This window comes from Salmo trutta, chromosome 12 (genome assembly GCF_901001165.1).
Source record: "Salmo trutta chromosome 12, fSalTru1.1, whole genome shotgun sequence".
NCBI lineage: Eukaryota > Metazoa > Chordata > Actinopteri > Salmoniformes > Salmonidae > Salmo > Salmo trutta.
In genome coordinates, this window is record NC_042968.1 from 96,949,113 (window position 1) to 96,966,699 (window position 17,587).

General features: G+C 49.6%; 1 protein-coding gene across 1 annotated transcript in view; it reads right to left on the reverse strand.

Moving 5' to 3' along the window:
• Positions 1-1,136: 1,136 nt before the first annotated feature.
• The window catches only part of si:dkey-71l1.1 (Porin3_Tom40 domain-containing protein), a 43,394-nt gene continuing 26,943 nt past the window's right edge, over positions 1,137-17,587 (reverse strand). The window contains exons 8-11 of the mRNA XM_029770430.1: positions 6,646-6,722; positions 4,671-4,773; positions 3,002-3,114; positions 1,137-2,927 (exon numbers count right to left, since the gene is read on the reverse strand). Of these exons, the coding sequence (XP_029626290.1) occupies positions 2,901-2,927; positions 3,002-3,114; positions 4,671-4,773; positions 6,646-6,722 (320 nt within the window). The 3' untranslated portion in view covers positions 1,137-2,900. The remainder of the gene's footprint in view (positions 2,928-3,001; positions 3,115-4,670; positions 4,774-6,645; positions 6,723-17,587) is intronic.

The following is a 17,587-nucleotide window of genomic DNA, read 5'->3' on the forward strand; positions in this document are numbered from 1 at the left end:
TGGGAGGGTGCATTATGGGGGATGGGAGGGTGCATTATGGGGATGGGAGGTGCATTTTGGTGGATGGGAGATGCATTATGGGGATGGGAGGAGCATTATGGGGGATGGGAGGGTGCATTATGGGGATGGGAGGTGCATTTTGGGGGATGGGAGATGCATTATGGGGATGGGAGGTGCATTATGGGGGATGGGAGGGTGCATTATGGGGATGGGAGGTGCATTTTGGGGGATGGGAGATGCATTATGGGGATGGGAGGATGCATTATGGGGGATGGGAGGTGAGGTGAATTATGGGGAATGGGAGGCGAGATGTATTATGAGGAAGGTGAGGTGCATTATGGGGGAGGTTCATTATGGGGGCTGGGAGGTGGATAATGCATCAAGATATTTTATATTTGAACCCCAAAAAATATCTTGAAATAAGATAAATCACTTGTACTAGTCATTTTTTGGGGGGGGGGTTAAAATAAGACAAATGTTCTGCCAATGAGGTTAGCCAATTTATCTTAAAAAACATTTTAAGTGATTTATCCCTCAATATAAGGGAAAAAAATCTTGATGCAAGATATTGAGGCTTGCTTAGAAAGCCCATTTTGCAGTGTAACTTCAATGTTTTTGAGGTTTTTACATGGCATTGCAGATTTTAGCTGTATATATGATGTATTTGTAGACAAAACATTAACAAAACATTAAGAACACCTGCTCTTTTCCATGACAGACTGACCAGGTGAATCCAGGTGAAAGCTATGATCCCTTATTGATGTCACTTGTTAAATCCACTTCAATCAGTGTAGATGTAGGGGAGGAGACATGTTAAAGAGGATTTTTAAGCCTTGAGTCAACTGAGCCATTCAGAGGGTGAATGGGCAAAACAAAAGATTTAAATGCCTTTGAACAGGGTTTGGTAGTAGGTGCCTGGCGCACCGATTTGTTTCAAGAATTGTAAAGATGCTGGGTTTTTAACGCTCAACAGTTCCCCGTGTGTATCAAGAATGGTCCACTACCCAAAGGACATCCAGCCAACTTGACATAACTGGGAATTATTGGAGTCAACATGGGCCAGAGATCATTCTGTCTGGCCGTTATCTCTAGAGATCATTCTGTCTGGCCGTTAACTCTAGAGATCATTCTGTCTAGCCGTTATCTCTAGAGATCATTCTGTCTGGCCGTTATCTCTAGAGATCATTCTGTCTGGCCGTTATCTCTAGAGATCGTTCTGTCTGGCCGTTATCGCTAGAGATCATTCTGTCTGGCCGTTATCTGTAGAGATCATTCTGTCTGGCCGTTATCGCTAGAGATCATTCTGTCTGGCCGTTATCGCTAGAGATCATTCTGTCTGGCCGTTATCTCTAGAGATCATTCTGTCTGGCCGTTATCGCTAGAGATCATTCTGTCTGGCCGTTATCTCTAGAGATCATTCTGTCTGGCCGTTATCGCTAGAGATCATTCTGTCTGGCCGTTATCGCTAGAGATCATTCTGTCTGGCCGTTATCTCTAGAGATCATTCTGTCTGGCCGTTATTGCTAGAGATCATTCTGTCTGGCCGTTATCTCTAGCGATCATTCTGTCTGGCCGTTATCTCTAGAGATCATTCTGTCTGGCCGTTATCGCTAGAGATCATTCTGTCTGGCCGTTATCTGTAGAGATCATTCTGTCTGGCCGTTATCGCTAGAGATCATTCTGTCTGGCCGTTATCGCTAGAGATCATTCTGTCTGGCCGTTATCGCTAGAGATCATTCTGTCTGGCCGTTATCGCTAGAGATCATCCTGTCTGGCTGTTATCTCTAGAGATCATTCTGTCTGGCCGTTATCTCTAGAGATCATTCTGTCTGGCCGTTAACTCTAGAGGGTCCCACAGTCTCAACATCTGTTTTATCTATAGAGGGTCCCACAGTCTCAACATCTGTAATGTAAGTTAAAAATTATACATTATTTTGTTTAGTACATCAATGTAACTCCAACATGAATTAATTTGAACATAGAGTACAAATACATTATGATATTACAATATATAGTAAACATAGAGTACGTTAAGTGGGAAGGGAGATGCATTATGAGGGATGGGAGGTTAGGTGCATTATGGGGGATGGGAGGTGAGGTGCATTATGGGGGATGGGAGGTGAGGTGCATTATGAGTGATGACGGGTGAGGTGCATTATGGGTGATGCCGGGTGAGGTGCCTTATGGGAGGTGAGGTGCGTAATGGGAGGTGAAGTGCATTATGGGGGATGTGAGGTGCATTATGGGGGATGGGAGGTGAGCACAGGAGGTTGGTGGATCTTTACTTGGGGAGGACGGGTTCGTGGTAACGGCTGGAGCGGAATCAGTGGAATGGTATCAAATACATCAAACACCTTGGTTTGATTCCAGACATTATTATGAGCTGTCCACTATGCATTATGAGATGTGGGGGAGTCATAGAGAATGATAGAGACCTCTAGTGGCCAAAAAGTCGTATTAGAATGGACAGCGCCATTGATGGATTCCACCATTTTAATGTAGTCAACTGGGTGGGACTTACAACTTTATTGGCTGATCCCTCCTGATGAACCTATTGGAGCCATGTTTAACTGGGTCATCAGGAAGGATCAGCCAATCGTTTAAGAAGAGAATGTACTACTTCAAAATGCCCATGCTGTGTCAGATGATATAATGTCACAGATACAAAAATTAGTCCTCTATCGCTCTCTATGTGTGGAGCTGACATCTCGTGAGTCCGTCCAGTTCAGGTTTTTCAACAGGAAGTGATGTAACAGTTGCCATGTGGTCGCTAGGGGAGAACTTCTTGCTGCACCATTTTCTTCCTCCAAAAACAGGAACGCCGTTTCCCACGAGGCCACAGGGCTGGGGGCGGGGCATGTGAGGGAGTCCCTTCTGTAGAGGGTTGTGGGTGTTGTAGTCTAGCCCACATTGATTCCCAGCCCCACCTGCACACAGATACGCCACGGTAAGTACACACTACCACCACCACAACAACAACAACAACAACAACACCCCTCACCTGCAGTTTGTCGCCACGGTGATTAACGAAGGCTCCTATCAGCAGCGTAGCAGGGAGAGGAGACAGACTCTTCTCCAGCACTCCTCCAATTATACACCTACTGTTAACCATGCCTACACACACACACACACACACACACACACACACACACACACACACACACACACACACACACACACACCACACACACACACACACACACACACACACACCACACACACACACACACACACCACACACACACACACACACACAGGCTGCAGTCAACAGATGTAATCAGAAATACATGTTTGCCAGAGGAGGCTGGCGAGGAGAGGACAGCTCATAATAATGGCTGGAACAGAGCGGATGATACCATTCCACTCATTCTGCTCGAGCCGTTACCACAAGACCGTCCTCCCCAATTAAGGTACCACCAACCTCCTGTCATATAATAACCCACCACCCCTCCACACCCCACTGTACCTCTGAACACCATGTTAGCCTCTGAACACCATGTTAGCCTCTGAACACCATGTTAGCCTCTGAACACCATGTTAGCCTCTGGTAGTTACCTCTGAACACCATGTTAGCCTCTGAACACCATGTTAGCCTCTGGTAGTTCCATCTGAACACCATGTTAGCCTCTGAGCACCATGTTAGCCTCTGGTAGTTACCTCTGAACACCATGTTAGCCTCTGAACACCATGTTAGTCTCTGAACACCATGTTAGCCTCTGGTAGTTCCCTCTGAACACCATGTTAGCCTCTGAGCACCATGTTAGCCTCTGGTAGTTACCTCTGAACACCATGTTAGCCTCTGGTAGTTCCACCTGAACACCATGTTAGCCTCTGGTAGATACCTCTGAACACCATGTTAGCCTCTGAACACCATGTTAGCCTCTGGTAGTTCCCTCTGAACACCATGTTAGCCTCTGGTAGATACCTCTGAACACCATGTTAGCCTCTGAACACCATGTTAGCCTCTGAACACCATGTTAGCCTCTGGTACTTCCCTCTGAACACCATGTTAGCCTCTGAACACCATGTTAGCCTCTGAACACCATGTTAGCCTCTGGTAGTTACCTCTGAACACCATGTTAGCCTCTGAACACCATGTTAGCCTCTGAACACCATGTTAGCCTCTGGTAGTTACCTCTGAACACCATGTTAGCCTCTGAACACCATGTTAGCCTCTGGTAGTTACCTCTGAACACCATGTTAGCCTCTGGTAGATACCTCTGAACACCATGTTAGCCTCTGAACACCATGTTAGCCTCTGAACACCATGTTAGCCTCTGGTAGTGACCTCTGAACACCATGTTAGCCTCTGAACACCATGTTAGCCTCTGGTACTTCCCTCTGAACACCATGTTAGCCTCTGAACACCCTGTTAGCCTCTGAACACCATGTTAGCCTCTGGTACTTCCCTCTGAACACCATGTTAGCCTCTGAACACCATGTTAGCCTCTGAACACCATGTTAGCCTCTGGTAGTTACCTCTGAACACCATGTTAGCCTCTGGTAGTTACCTCTGAATACCATGTTAGCCTCTGAACACCATGTTAGCCTCTGAACACCATGTTAGCCTCTGAACACCATGTTAGCCTCTGAACACCATGTTAGCCTCTGGTAGTTACCTCTGAACACCATGTTAGCCTCTGAACACCATGTTAGCCTCTGGTAGTTACCTCTGAACACCATGTTAGCCTCTGGAAGTTCCATCTGGTACCCGAAGGAGGCCGATGTCTCCTGGGTCCTCGTACTGGCCTCAAACTCTACCCCCACCTGGATCTATACACACACACACACACACACACACACACACACACACACACACACACACACACACACACACACACACACACACACACAAGTTGTTGGAAGGTATTGACAACAGCCCCACCTAGTGGTAGTCTGGTAGTAATGGTCTGGTGTAGTGGGGTGGGGTGTGGTGTGGTGGGGTGTGGTGTGGTGGGGCCTCGTGTGGTGGGGTCTGGTGTGGTGTGGTGGGGTGGGGTGTGGTGGGGTGTGGTGGGGTCTGGTGTGGTGTGGTGGGGTCTGGTGTGGTGGGGTGGGGTGTGGTGTGGTGGGGTCTGGTGTGGTGGGGTGTGGTGTGGTGGGGTGTGGTCTGGTGGGGTGTGGTGGGGTGTGGTGGGTGTGGTGGGTTCTGGTGTGGTGGGGCGTGGTGGGGTGTGGTGGGTGTGGTGTGGTCTGGTCTGGTGTGGTGGGGTCTGGTGTGGTGTGGTGGGGTGTGGTGGGTGTGGTGTGGTGTGGTGGGTGTGGTGGGGTCTGGTGTGGTGGGGCGTGGTGGGGTGTGGTTTGGTGGGGTCTGGTGTGGTGTGGTGGGGTCTGGTGTGGTCTGGTGGGGTGTGGTGGGGTCTGGTGTGGTGTGGTGTGGTCTGGTGGGGTGTGGTGTGGTGGGGTCTGGTGTGGTGTGGTGGGGTCTGGTGTGGTGGGGTCTGGTGGGGTGTGGTGTGGTGTGGTGGGGTGTGGTGTGGTGGGGTCTGGTGTGGTGTGGTGGGGTCTGGTGTGGTGTGGTCTGGTGTGGTGGGGTGTGGTCTGGTGGGGTGTGGTCTGGTGGGGTGTGGTGGGGTGGGGTGGGGTTTGGTCTGGTGTGGTCTGGTGTGGTGGGGTGTGGTGTGGTCTGGTGTGGTCTGGTGTGGTGGGGTGTGGTGTGGTCTGGTGTGGTGGGGTCTGGTGTGGTCTGGTGTGGTGTGGTGTGGGGTGTGGTCTGGTGTGGTGGGGTCTGGTGTGGTGTGGTGTGGTGGGGTCTGGTCTGGTGTGGTGTGGTGTGGTGGGGTCTGGTGTGGTGTGGTCTGGTGTGGTGTGATGTGGTGGGGTCTGGTGTGGTGTGGTGGGGTGTGGTGTGGTGGGGTCTGGTGTGGTGTGGTCTGGTGTGGTGGGGTGTGGTGGGGTCTGGTCTGGTGTGGTGTGGTGGGGTCTGGTCTGGTGTGGTGGGGTGTGGTCTGGTGTGGTGTGGTGGGGTCTGGTGTGGTGTGGTCTGGTGTGGTGGGGTGTGGTCTGGTGTGGTGTGGTGGGGTGGGGTGTGGTCTGGTGTGGTGTGGTGTGGTCTGGTCTGGTGTGGTGGGGTCTGGTGGGGTGTGGTCTGGTGTGGTGTGTTGTGGTGGGGTGTGGTGGGGTCTGGTCTGGTGTGGTGTGGTGGGGTCTGGTCTGATGTGGTGTGGTGGGGTGTGGTCTGGTGTGGTGTGGTGGGGTCTGGTGTGGTGTGGTGTGGTCTGGTGTGGTGGGGTGTGGTCTGGTGTGGTGTGGTGGGGTGTGGTGGGGTGGGGTGTGGTCTGGTGTGGTGTGGTGGGGTGTGGTGGGGTGGGGTCTGGTGTGGTGTGGTGTGGTGGGGTGTGGTATGGTGTTGTGGGGTCTGGTGTGGTGGGGTGTGGTGGGGTGTGGTATGGTGTTGTGGGGTCTGGTGTGGTGGGGTGTGGTCTGGTGGGGTGTGGTCTGGTGTGGTGGGGTGTGGTCTGGTGTGGTCGGGTGTGATCTGGTGTGGTGGGGTCTGGTGTGGTGGGGTGTGGTGGGGTCTGGTGTGGTGGGGTCTGGTGTGGTGTGGTGGGTTGTGGTGTGGTGTAGTGTTGTCTGGTGTGGTGTAGTGGGGTGTGTCTAGTGTGTGTGTATGTGTGTGTGTGTGTTGTGTTTGTCAATGTGTACCTGTTTGTTAGCTCTATGGTAGTAGCTGGCGTGAGCTCCTCCTTTCCCAGCATTCAGCGTCGCCACCCAGTTAGGACCTGACGTAGAATCACAAAGAATCTACTAGATCAGTCTGACGTAGAATAACACAGAATAAACTAGATCAGACAGTCTGACGTAGAATAACGCAGCATAAACTAGGTTCAAACCGTCTGACATAGCATCCCAGAGAATATATTAGATCAGAGAGTCTGACGTAGAATCACAGAGAATATACTAGTGTGGTGTGTGTGTATAATGTGTGTGTATAGATAACGTGTGTCTATATAATGTGTGTATATACACAGTACCAGTCAAAAGATCGGACACACCTACTTTATTTTTACTATTTTCTACATTGTAGAATAATAATTAATAAGACATCAAAATTATGATATAACATATTGAATCATGTAGTAACCAAAAAAGTGTTAAACAAATCTAAATATATTTTAGATTTCATATTCTTCAAAGTAGCCACCGTTTGCCTTGACGACAGCTTTGCACACTCTTGGCATTCTCTCAACCAGCTTCACCTGGAATGCTTTTCCAACCGTTTGAAGGAGTTCCCGCATATGCCGAGCACTTGTTGGCTGCTTTTCCTTCACTCTGCGGTCCAACTCATCCCAAACCATCTCAATTGGGTTGAGGTCGGGCGATTGCGGAGGTCAGGTCATCTGATGCAGCACTCCATCACTCTCCTTCTTGGTCAAATAGCCCTTACACAGCCTGGAGGTGTGTTGGGTCATTGTCCTGTCGAAAAACAAATGATAGTCCCACTAAGCCCTAACCAGGTGGGATGGCGTATCGCTGCAGAATGCTCTGGTAGCCATGCTACTTAAGTGTGCCTTGAATTCTAAATAAATCACTAACAGTGTCACCAGCAAAGCACCCCCACACCATCACACCTCCTCCTCCATGCTTCACGGTGGGAACCACACATGCGGAGATCATCTGTTCACCTATTCTGCGTCTCACAAAGACACAGCGGTTGGAACCAAACATCTCAAACTTGGACTCATCAGACCAAAGGACAGATTTCCACCAGTCTAATGTTTTTATTTTTTATTAGGATCCCCATTAGCTAGCTAATCTTCCTGGGGTCCAACACCAATTAACAAGACATTACAAGCAACCACAAATCAAGACTTCACAAACATTCAACAAGTAAAGTAATCCTTCTAACCCCCCCCCCCCCTAAAAGATTTAGATGCACTATTGTAAAGTGGTTGTTCCACTGGATATCATAAGGTGAATGCACCAATTTGTAAGTCGCTCTGGATAAGAGCGTCTGCTAAATGACTTAAATGTAAATGTAAATGTAAACAATACAGATAATTAAAATACCTTACAGGAAACACACTTAACATTCAGTACTCTAAGTGTGATTGGACCAGGGACTGACCATATAACTGGACAGTACTCTAAGTGTGATAGGGATTGACCATATAACTGGACAGTACTCAAAGTGTGATAGGACCAGGGATTGACCATATAACCAGACAGTACTCTAAGTGTGATAGGACCAGGGATTGACCATATAACTGAACAGTACTCTAAGTGTGATTGGACCAGGGATTGACCATATAACTGGACAGTACTCTAAGTGTGATAGGACCAGGGAATGACCATATAACTGGACAGGACCAGGGATTGACCATATAACCAGACAGTACTCTAAGTGTGATGGGACCAGGGATTGACCATATAACTGGACAGGACCAAGGATTGACCATATAACTGGACAGTTCTCTAAGTGTGATATGACCAGGGATTGACCATATAACCAGACAGTACTCTAAGTGTGATCGGACCAGGGATTGACCATATAACCAGACAGTACTCTAAGTGTGATATGACCAGGGATTGACCATATAACCAGACAGTACTCTAAGTGTGATAGGACCAGGGATTGACCATATAACTGGACAGTACTCTAAGTGTAATAGGACCAGGGATTGACCATATAACTGGACAGTACTCTAAGTGTGATGGGACCAGGGATTGACCATATAACTGGACAGTACTCTAAGTGTGATATGACCAGGGATTGACCATATAACCAGACAGTACTCTAAGTGTGATAGGACCAGGGATTGACCATATAACTGGACAGTACTCTAAGTGTAATAGGACCAGGGATTGACCATATAACTGGACAGTACTCTAAGTGTGATGGGACCAGGGATTGACCATATAACTGGACAGTACTCTAAGTGTGATGGGACCAGGGATTGACCATATAACTGGACAGTACTCTAAGTGTAATAGGACCAGGGATTGACCATATAACTGGACAGTACTCTAAGTGTGACAGGACCAGGGATTGACCATATAACTGGACAGTACTCTAAGTGTGATATGACCAGGGATTGACCATATAACCAGACAGTACTCTAAGTGTGACAGGACCAGGGATTGACCATATAACTGGACAGGACCAGGGATTGACCATATAACCAGACAGTACTCTAAGTGTGATAGGACCAGGGATTGACCATATAACTGGACAGTACTCTAAGTGTAATAGGACCAGGGATTGACCATATAACTGGACAGTACTCTAAGTGTGATGGGACCAGGGATTGACCATATAACTGGACAGTACTCTAAGTGTGATGGGACCAGGGATTGACCATATAACTGGACAGTACTCTAAGTGTGATGGGACCAGGGATTGACCATATAACAGGACAGTACTCTAAGTGTAATAGGACCAGGGATTGACCATATAACTGGACAGTACTCTAAGTGTGATGGGACCAGGGATTGACCATATAACTGGACAGTACTCTAAGTGTGATAGGACCAGGGATTGACCATATAACTGAACAGTACTCTAAGTGTGACAGGACCAGGGATTGACCATATAACTGGACAGTACTCTAAGTGTGATAGGACCAGGGATTGACCATATAACTGAACAGTACTCTAAGTGTGATGGGACCAGGGATTGACCATATAACTGGACAATACTCTAAGTGTAATAGGACCAGGGATTGACCATATAACTGGACAGTACTCTAAGTGTGACAGGACCAGGGATTGACCATATAACTGGACAGTACTCTAAGTGTGATATGACCAGGGATTGACCATATAACCAGACAGTACTCTAAGTGTGACAGGACCAGGGATTGACCATATAACTGGACAGGACCAGGGATTGACCATATAACTGGACAGTACTCTAAGTGTGATATGACCAGGGATTGAATCACCTGATTCAGTGTGCTAGATGTTACATACTCTGAACATTTTCTTGTAACAGCAATTCCCTCACGCATCTTAATAACAATATTATCTATGTGTTCTGACCGTGATAAAGCTGCTTCCAACATGACACCTTCTAGTTTTGTTTTTTTCACTTCCTCTACATGCATTCTATTCATCGACAAATTAAATGAGGGATCATTAGCAAGCATATATCTAGAACCAAATACAATACATTTAGTTTTAGAAATGTTCAACACCAATTAGTTCATTTCAACCCAGTCAGACACCATTTTAGTTCACTGCTCAGTTCATCTGTTAGCTCATTACATTCTGATGCTGCGCTATACATTGTAGAGTCATCAGCATACATGACCACTCTTGCTTTGTTCATTACTGAAGGTGAATCATTAGTAAAGACAGAATAGAGAAGTGGTCCTATGCAGCTTCCTTGAGGAACACCACAGTGTATATCTTTACTGTTTGAAAAGCTACCATTAAAGGACACATCTTGCCTTCTCCTGGATAGATATCTTTCCATCCTGGATAGAGCTGCAGACTTAAAACCATAACATTTGAGTTTACCTAGTAACAGTTCATGATTAATTACATTAATGATTAATGATTAATTAATCCATACTTTTTAACCAATCATCTGTCATTTGTGCTAAGGCCATACTCGTAGAATGCCCTTCTTTGTATGCATGCTGGAAACCAGTTATCAGACCATTACATGAGAAATAATCCTTGATTTGTACAGATACAATTTTTTCCAATAATTTACTTAACACAGGCAGCAAGCTTATAGGATGACTATTAGGGCCAGTGAATGCAGATTTTTTTTATCCTTAGGTAGTGGAATAACCTTTGACTCTTTCCAGGCTCCTGGGCACACCCCATACATCAAGCACTTATTAAACATATGAGAGATTGGTGTAGATATTTGGTTAGCTGTAACTCTAAGCAATTTGGTGTCTAGATGATCTGTACCAGGTGACTTGTCATCCGAAAGACACAACAACATCCTTTCTACCTCTTCCCTTTCTACTTGATGAAATTCAAACATGAATTCACTCTCATTCATGATAAAATATTTTATAAGGGTATATGACATGGAGCCATCAGTTGGAATCATAACATTCCTCAGCTTGTCCACTTTGCCTGTAAAATATTCATTAAAGTAGTTTGCGATGTCATGTGGTTTTGTAATAAATATACCCTCTGATTCAACAAAAGAGGTGGACATGTTTGAATTCCTACCCATAATAGTGTTCAAGGTTCTCCACAGCTTTTTCCCATCACCCTTTACTTCATCAGTTTTGTGCTGATAGAATCCCTTCTTTTTTCCTTTGTTTAGCTTGGTCATAAGATTTCATTAATTTACAATAACTTTGCTTATCAACCAGAGTGCCAGATTTATCTGCTACTTTTCTGTCATCATGACATTTCTCAGCTCATCATCAATCCATGGGGCACCGTTTGACCTCACAGTGCATTTTCTTAAAGGGGCGTGCTTATCAGCTTTACTCATAAATAATTTCATAAACTAATTTAGCGACATTTCAGGATCATCCTTACTACACACTTCTAACCATGGCACATTCTTAATCTCATCCACAAATGAGTCCTGATTGAACCCTCTGTAGGACCTGCGGTTGTCACGACACCGACAGAAGGTGGCGCCCCTCCTCGCCCGGGCGGCGCTCGGCAGTCGTCGTCCTACTAGCTGCCACCGATCCTCTGTTTCACTTTCTGTTGGTTAGGTCTAGGTTAGGCACGCACCTGTTTTGTATTAGTTGTTAGTGGGGGGGGGGGGGGGGGGGGTATTTAGTCTAGCTAGGTAGGTTTGTGTTTTGTGCGTGATTGTTCTGTGTCAGGACGTAATTCGTTTGAGGAACGAGTGTTTCCCTCTGCCTGTGTTTTTTTCGCAGAGGTTATTGTAGGCTGCGTCCCTGCTTTGTGTTGAGCTGGGTTTTTGGAGCATTTGTTTTAATGCGCCCTGCCCTACCTTGTTTCGTACTGAGTGGATGCCCATTAAAAGTGTGTTCACAGATTTTCTGTCTCCTGCGCTTGACTCTACCTCTCTTGCTTCCTTGAGCCAACCCTGACAGAATCACGCACCAGAATTGATGGAGTCAGCAGGAGCTTCAGCGCCAGCCCCGTCCATGGAGGAATGGGTTGCCCAACACTCCGCCCTTCTCCACCGTCTGGGCACCGCCATGGACCAGGTGTTGGCACGCATGGAGAGTTGGGACCGAAGCGCTCCCGGCCCCACTAACACGGCGGCTCAACAGCCTGCACCCCAACCAGCACCCAATACCAGCGGGGTGAAACTCGCCCCCCCCCCAGGGAGTACAATGGGACGGCCGCTGGGTGTAAGGGTTTCCTACTCCAGCTGAGTTATACCTGGCGACCGTCCGTCCCTCTCCCTCGGGGGAGGAGAGTGTCAGCGTCCTCGTCTCGTGTCTCACGGGTATGGGCCAACGCCGTGTGGGCCAGTCCGGACTCAGCCAGGGACAACTACCCGGAGTTCACCCGCCGCTTCCGGGCAGTGTTCGATCATCCCCCGGAGGGTAAAGCGGCGGGTGAGCGGCTATTTCACCTGAGACAGGAGCCGAGGAGCACGCAGGACTTTGCTCTAGAGTTCCAGACCCTGGCCGCTGGAGCGGGGTGGAATGAGAGGGCCCTTATAGATCACTACCGGTGTAGTTTGAGGGAGGACGTCCACCGGGAGTTAGCCTGTCGGGACACGACCATCACCCTGGACCAGCTGATTGACCTGTCCATCCGACTGGACAATCTGCTGGCCACCCGCGGGCATCCGAACCGGGCCCTGCTCATTCCACCTCCCAGCCCTCCTGCTCCCATGCCTATGGAGATAGGGGGGGCTGCAGCCAGGAAGACTGGAGGGGGAGTCCGCTCCTGCACCTCCTGTGGTCGCAGAGGGTACACTGTGGACCGGTGCTGGAGAAGCTCACCCGGGAGTCCAGAAGGCAGGCAGAGCACTCCTTTGACATCTCAGGTGAGTCAGCACCAGCCTCACCCAGCCTCACCCAGAGCCCCCTGTCAGTCACATGTATGCGTTAGTGTCCTTTCCTGTTTTTTCCCCTCACGGCTTAAGGCGCTAGTCGATTCAGGTACGGCAGGGAGTTTTATGGACCGTGGGGTCGCCGCTAAGTTAGGGATTCCCCTGGTTCAGTTGGACCAACCCTTCCCCGTGCACGCCCTAGACAGTCGACCACTAGGGTCAAGGCTGGTCAGGGAGGTCACTGGGCCACTGGTCATGGTAATGCGGGGGGGTCATGAGGAGAGTATCAGTCTCTTCCTCATTGATTCCCCTGCGTTTCCGGTGGTACTAGGGATCCCCTGGCTAGCCACTCACAACCCTAAGATTTCATGGAGACAGAGGGCTCTTAAGGGGTGGTCAAAGGAGTGCTCGGGCAGATGCATAGGGGTTTCCGTCGGTGCGACTACGGTGGAGAGTCCAGACCAAGTCTCTAACGTGCACATTCCCTCAGAGTATGCCGATTTGGCTATCGCCTTCAGTAAAACGAAGGCGACACAATTACCACCTCATCGACGAGGAGACTGTGCGATAAACCTCCAGGTGGGCGCTGCACTTCCCCGTAGTCACGTGTATCCCTTGTCTCAGGAGGAGACAGTGGCTATGGATACATACGTCACTGAGTCCTTGAGGCAGGGATACATTCGGCCATCCAACTCACCCATCTCCTCAAGCTTCTTTTTTGTGAAGAAGAAGGAGGGGGGTCTGCGCCCGTGCATTGACTAAAGAGGTCTAAATTCCATCACGGTGGGTTTCAGTTACCCACTACCACTCATCGCCACGGCGGTGGAGTCATTTCACGGGGCGCGCTTCTTCACGAAATTGGATCTCAGGAGTGCGTATAATTTGGTGCGTACCCGAGTTGGGGACGAGTGGAAAACTGGATTTAGTACCACATCTGGCCATTATGAGTACCTCGACATGTCGTATGGGTTAAAGTATGCTCCCGCCGTCTTCAAATCCTTTGTGGACGAGATTCTCCGGGACCTGCTCGGTCAGGGTGTAGTGGTGTACATCGATGATATTCTTATCTACTCCACTACACGTGCTGCGCACGTGTCTCTTGTGCGGAAAGTGCTTGGGCGACTGGTGGAGCATGACCTATACGTCAAGGCTGAGAAATGTGAGTTCTCCAAGCCAGCCGTCTCTTTTCTGGGGTATCGCATTTCCACATCTGGGGTGGTGATGGAATGTGACCGCATTTCGGCCGTGCGTAATTGGCCGACTCCCACCACTGTAAAGGAGGTGCAGCGGTTTTTGGGGTTTGCCAATTACTACCGGAGGTTTATCCGGGGCTTTGGGCAGGTGGCGGCTCCCATTACCTCACTGATGAAGGGGGGCCCGGTGCGGTTGCGGTGGTCAGCGGAGACAGACAGGGCCTTTAGTCGCCTGAAGGTTTTGTTCACCGATGCTCCCGTGCTGGCGCATCCGGATCCCTCTTTTCCATTCATAGTGGAGGTGGACGCGTCTGAGGCTGGGGTAGGAGCCGTGCTATCACAGCGCTCGGGCACGCCCCCCAAGCTTCGCCCCTGTGCCGCCTTCTCTAAGAAGTTGAGTCCAGCGGAGCGTAACTATGATGTGGGGGACAGGGAGTTGCTGGCTGTGGTAAGAGTCCTGAAGGTGTGGAGACATTGGCTTGAGGGGGCGCGTCACTCTTTTCTCATCTGGACCACCGTAATCTGGAGTACATCCAGGCGGCGAGGAGACTGAACCCTTGTCAAGCCAGGTGGGCGATGTTCTTTACGCGATTTCAGTTTACAATCTCGTACATCCCAGGTTCCCGGAACACTAAGGCCGACACACTGTCTCGTCTCCATGACGCCGAGGAACGGTCCACCAATCCCACTCCCATACTTGCAGCCTCCTGCCTGGTGGCACCGGTGGTCTGGGAAGTGGATGCGGACATCGAGCGGGCGTTACGGGCGGAACCTACTCCTCCTTAGTGTACCGTGGGTTGTAAGTACGTCCCGCTTGGAGTCCGCGATCGGTTGATCCAGTGGGCGCACATGCTACCCTCTTCGGGTCACCCAGGGATTGAGCGTACGGTGCGTGGTCTTAGTGGGAAATACTGGTGGCCCAACTTGGTGAAGGACGTGAGGCGCTATGTCTCCTCCTGTTCGGTGTGCGCCCAGAGTAAGGCTCCTAGGCACCTGCCTAGAGGGAAATAACAGCCCCTCCCTGTTCCACAGAGACCATGGTCCCACCTGGGGGTGGATTTCCTCACCGATCTCCCACCGTCTCAGGGCAACACCGCATTTCTGGTCGTTGTGGACCGGTTCTCTAAGTCCTGCCGTCTGCTCCCTTTACCCGGTCTTCCTACGGCCCTGCAGACCGCGGAAGCTCTATTCACCCACGTCTTCCGGCACTACGGGGTGCATGAGGACATCGTCTCTGATCGAGGCCCCCAGTTCACGTCCCGGGTGTGGCGGGCGTTTATGGAGCGACTGGGGGTTTAGGGTCAGTTTGACCTCAGGTTTTCACCCCGAAAGTAATGGGCAGGTAGAGAGGATAAATCAGGATGTGGGCAGGTTTCTGCGGTCCTACTGCTGGGACTGGCCAGGGGAGTTGGCGAGGTTTATGCCATGGGCCGAGATGGCTCAGAACTCTCTTCACCACTCCTCTACCAACCTGTCGCCTTTTCAATGTGTGTTGTGTTATCAGCCGGTCCTGGGGCCCTGGCATCAGAGACAGACGGAGGCCCCTGCGGTAGAGGACTGGGTCCAGCGCTCTAGGGAGACCTGGAATGGGCCAGGGGACGACAAAAAGAGAGCGCTGACCGTCGCCGCAGTGAGGCCCCCGTGTTTACCCCAGAGGAGAGAGTCTGGCTCTCGACCTGGAACCTGCCCCTCCGCCTGCCCTGCCGGAAACTGGGTCCGCGGTTTGTAGGGCCATTTAAAGTCCTGAGGAGGATAAACGAGGTGTGTTACAGGTTACAACTTCCTTCTTATTATCGTATTAACCCCTCGTTTCATGTGTCTCTCCTCAGGCCGGTGGTAGCTGGTCCGCTGCAGGAAAATGAGGTGCAGGAGGTCCCTCCTCCGCCCCCCCTGGACATCGGGGGGGGGGGCCTGTGTTTTTTTCGCAGAGGTTATTGTGGGCTGCGTCCCTGCTTTGTGTTGGGCTGGGATTTTGGAGCATTTGTTTTATGCGCCCTGCCCTACCTTGTTTCGTACTGAGTGGATGCCCATTAAAAGTGTATTCACGGATTTTCTGTCTCCTGCGCTTGACTCTACCGCTCCTGCTTCCTTGAGCCAACCCTGACAGCGGTAGATTACCTTACGGCCAGCCTTGGGTATTTTAGTTAACCTAGTGAGTGAGTCCTGATTGAACCCTCTGTAGGACCTGCGGTGGATTACCTTACGGCCAGCCTTGGGTATTGCAGTTAACCTAGTGACTGCAACCAAGTTATGATCACTGTAACCTAGTGCCACTGATACAGCTTCAGAACAACGTTCAGCCATGTTAGTAAAATGTGATCGATACAAATCGATGATGTGATACCAGACCTATTAGTGAACGTTTTGCTTGGTGATGTCATAACTTGGGTCAGGTTACATGGCAACAGAAATACGTTTCTTTCTCATTGGACAGTTGGTGTTCAAAATATCAATATTCATATCTCCCCAAAAATATATTTCCCTATTTTCATCAGATACTTTGTCCAACATTTTGCAAATTGCATCAAGATATACTGCTCAAAAAAATAAAGGGAACACTTAAACAACACATCCTAGATCTGAATGAAATAAATAATCTTATTAAATACTTTTGTCTTTACATAGTTGAATGTGCTGACAACAAAATCACACAAAAATAATCAATGGAAATCCAATTCATCAACCCATGGAGGTCTGGATTTGGAGTCACACTCAAAATTAAAGTGGAAAATTACACTACAGGCTGATCCAACTTTGATGTAATGTCCTTAAAACAAGTCAAAATGAGGCTCAGTAGTGTGTGTGGCCTCCACGTGCCTGTATGACCTCCCTACAACGCCTGGGCATGCTCCTGATGAGGTGGCGGATGGTCTCCTGAGGGATCTCCTCCCAGACCTGGACTAAAGCATCCGCCAACTCCTGGACAGTCTGTGGTGCAACGTGGCGTTGGTGGATGGAGCGAGACATGATGTCCCAGATGTGCTCAATTGGATTCAGGTCTGGGGAACGGGCGGGCCAGTCCACAGCATCAATGCCTTCCTCTTGCAGGAACTGCTGACACACTCCAGCCACATGAGGTCTAGCATTGTCTTGCATTAGGAGGAACCCAGGGCCAACCACACCAGCATATGGTCTCACAAGGGGTCTGAGGATCTCATCTCGGTACCTAATGGCAGTCAGGCTACCTCTGGCGAGCACATGGAGGGCTGTGCGGCCCCCCAAAGAAATGCCACCCCACACCATGACTGACCCACCGACAAACCGGTCATGCTGGAGGATGTTGCAGGCAGCAGAACGTTCTCCATGGCGTCTCCAGACTCTGTCACGTCTGTCACGTGCTCAGTGTGAACCTGCTTTCATCTGTGAAGAGCACAGGGCGCCAGTGGCGAATTTGCCAATCTTGGTGTTCTCTGGCAAATGCCAAACGTCCTGCACGGTGTTGGGCTGTAAGCACAACCCCCACCTCATACCACCCTCATGGAGTCTGTTT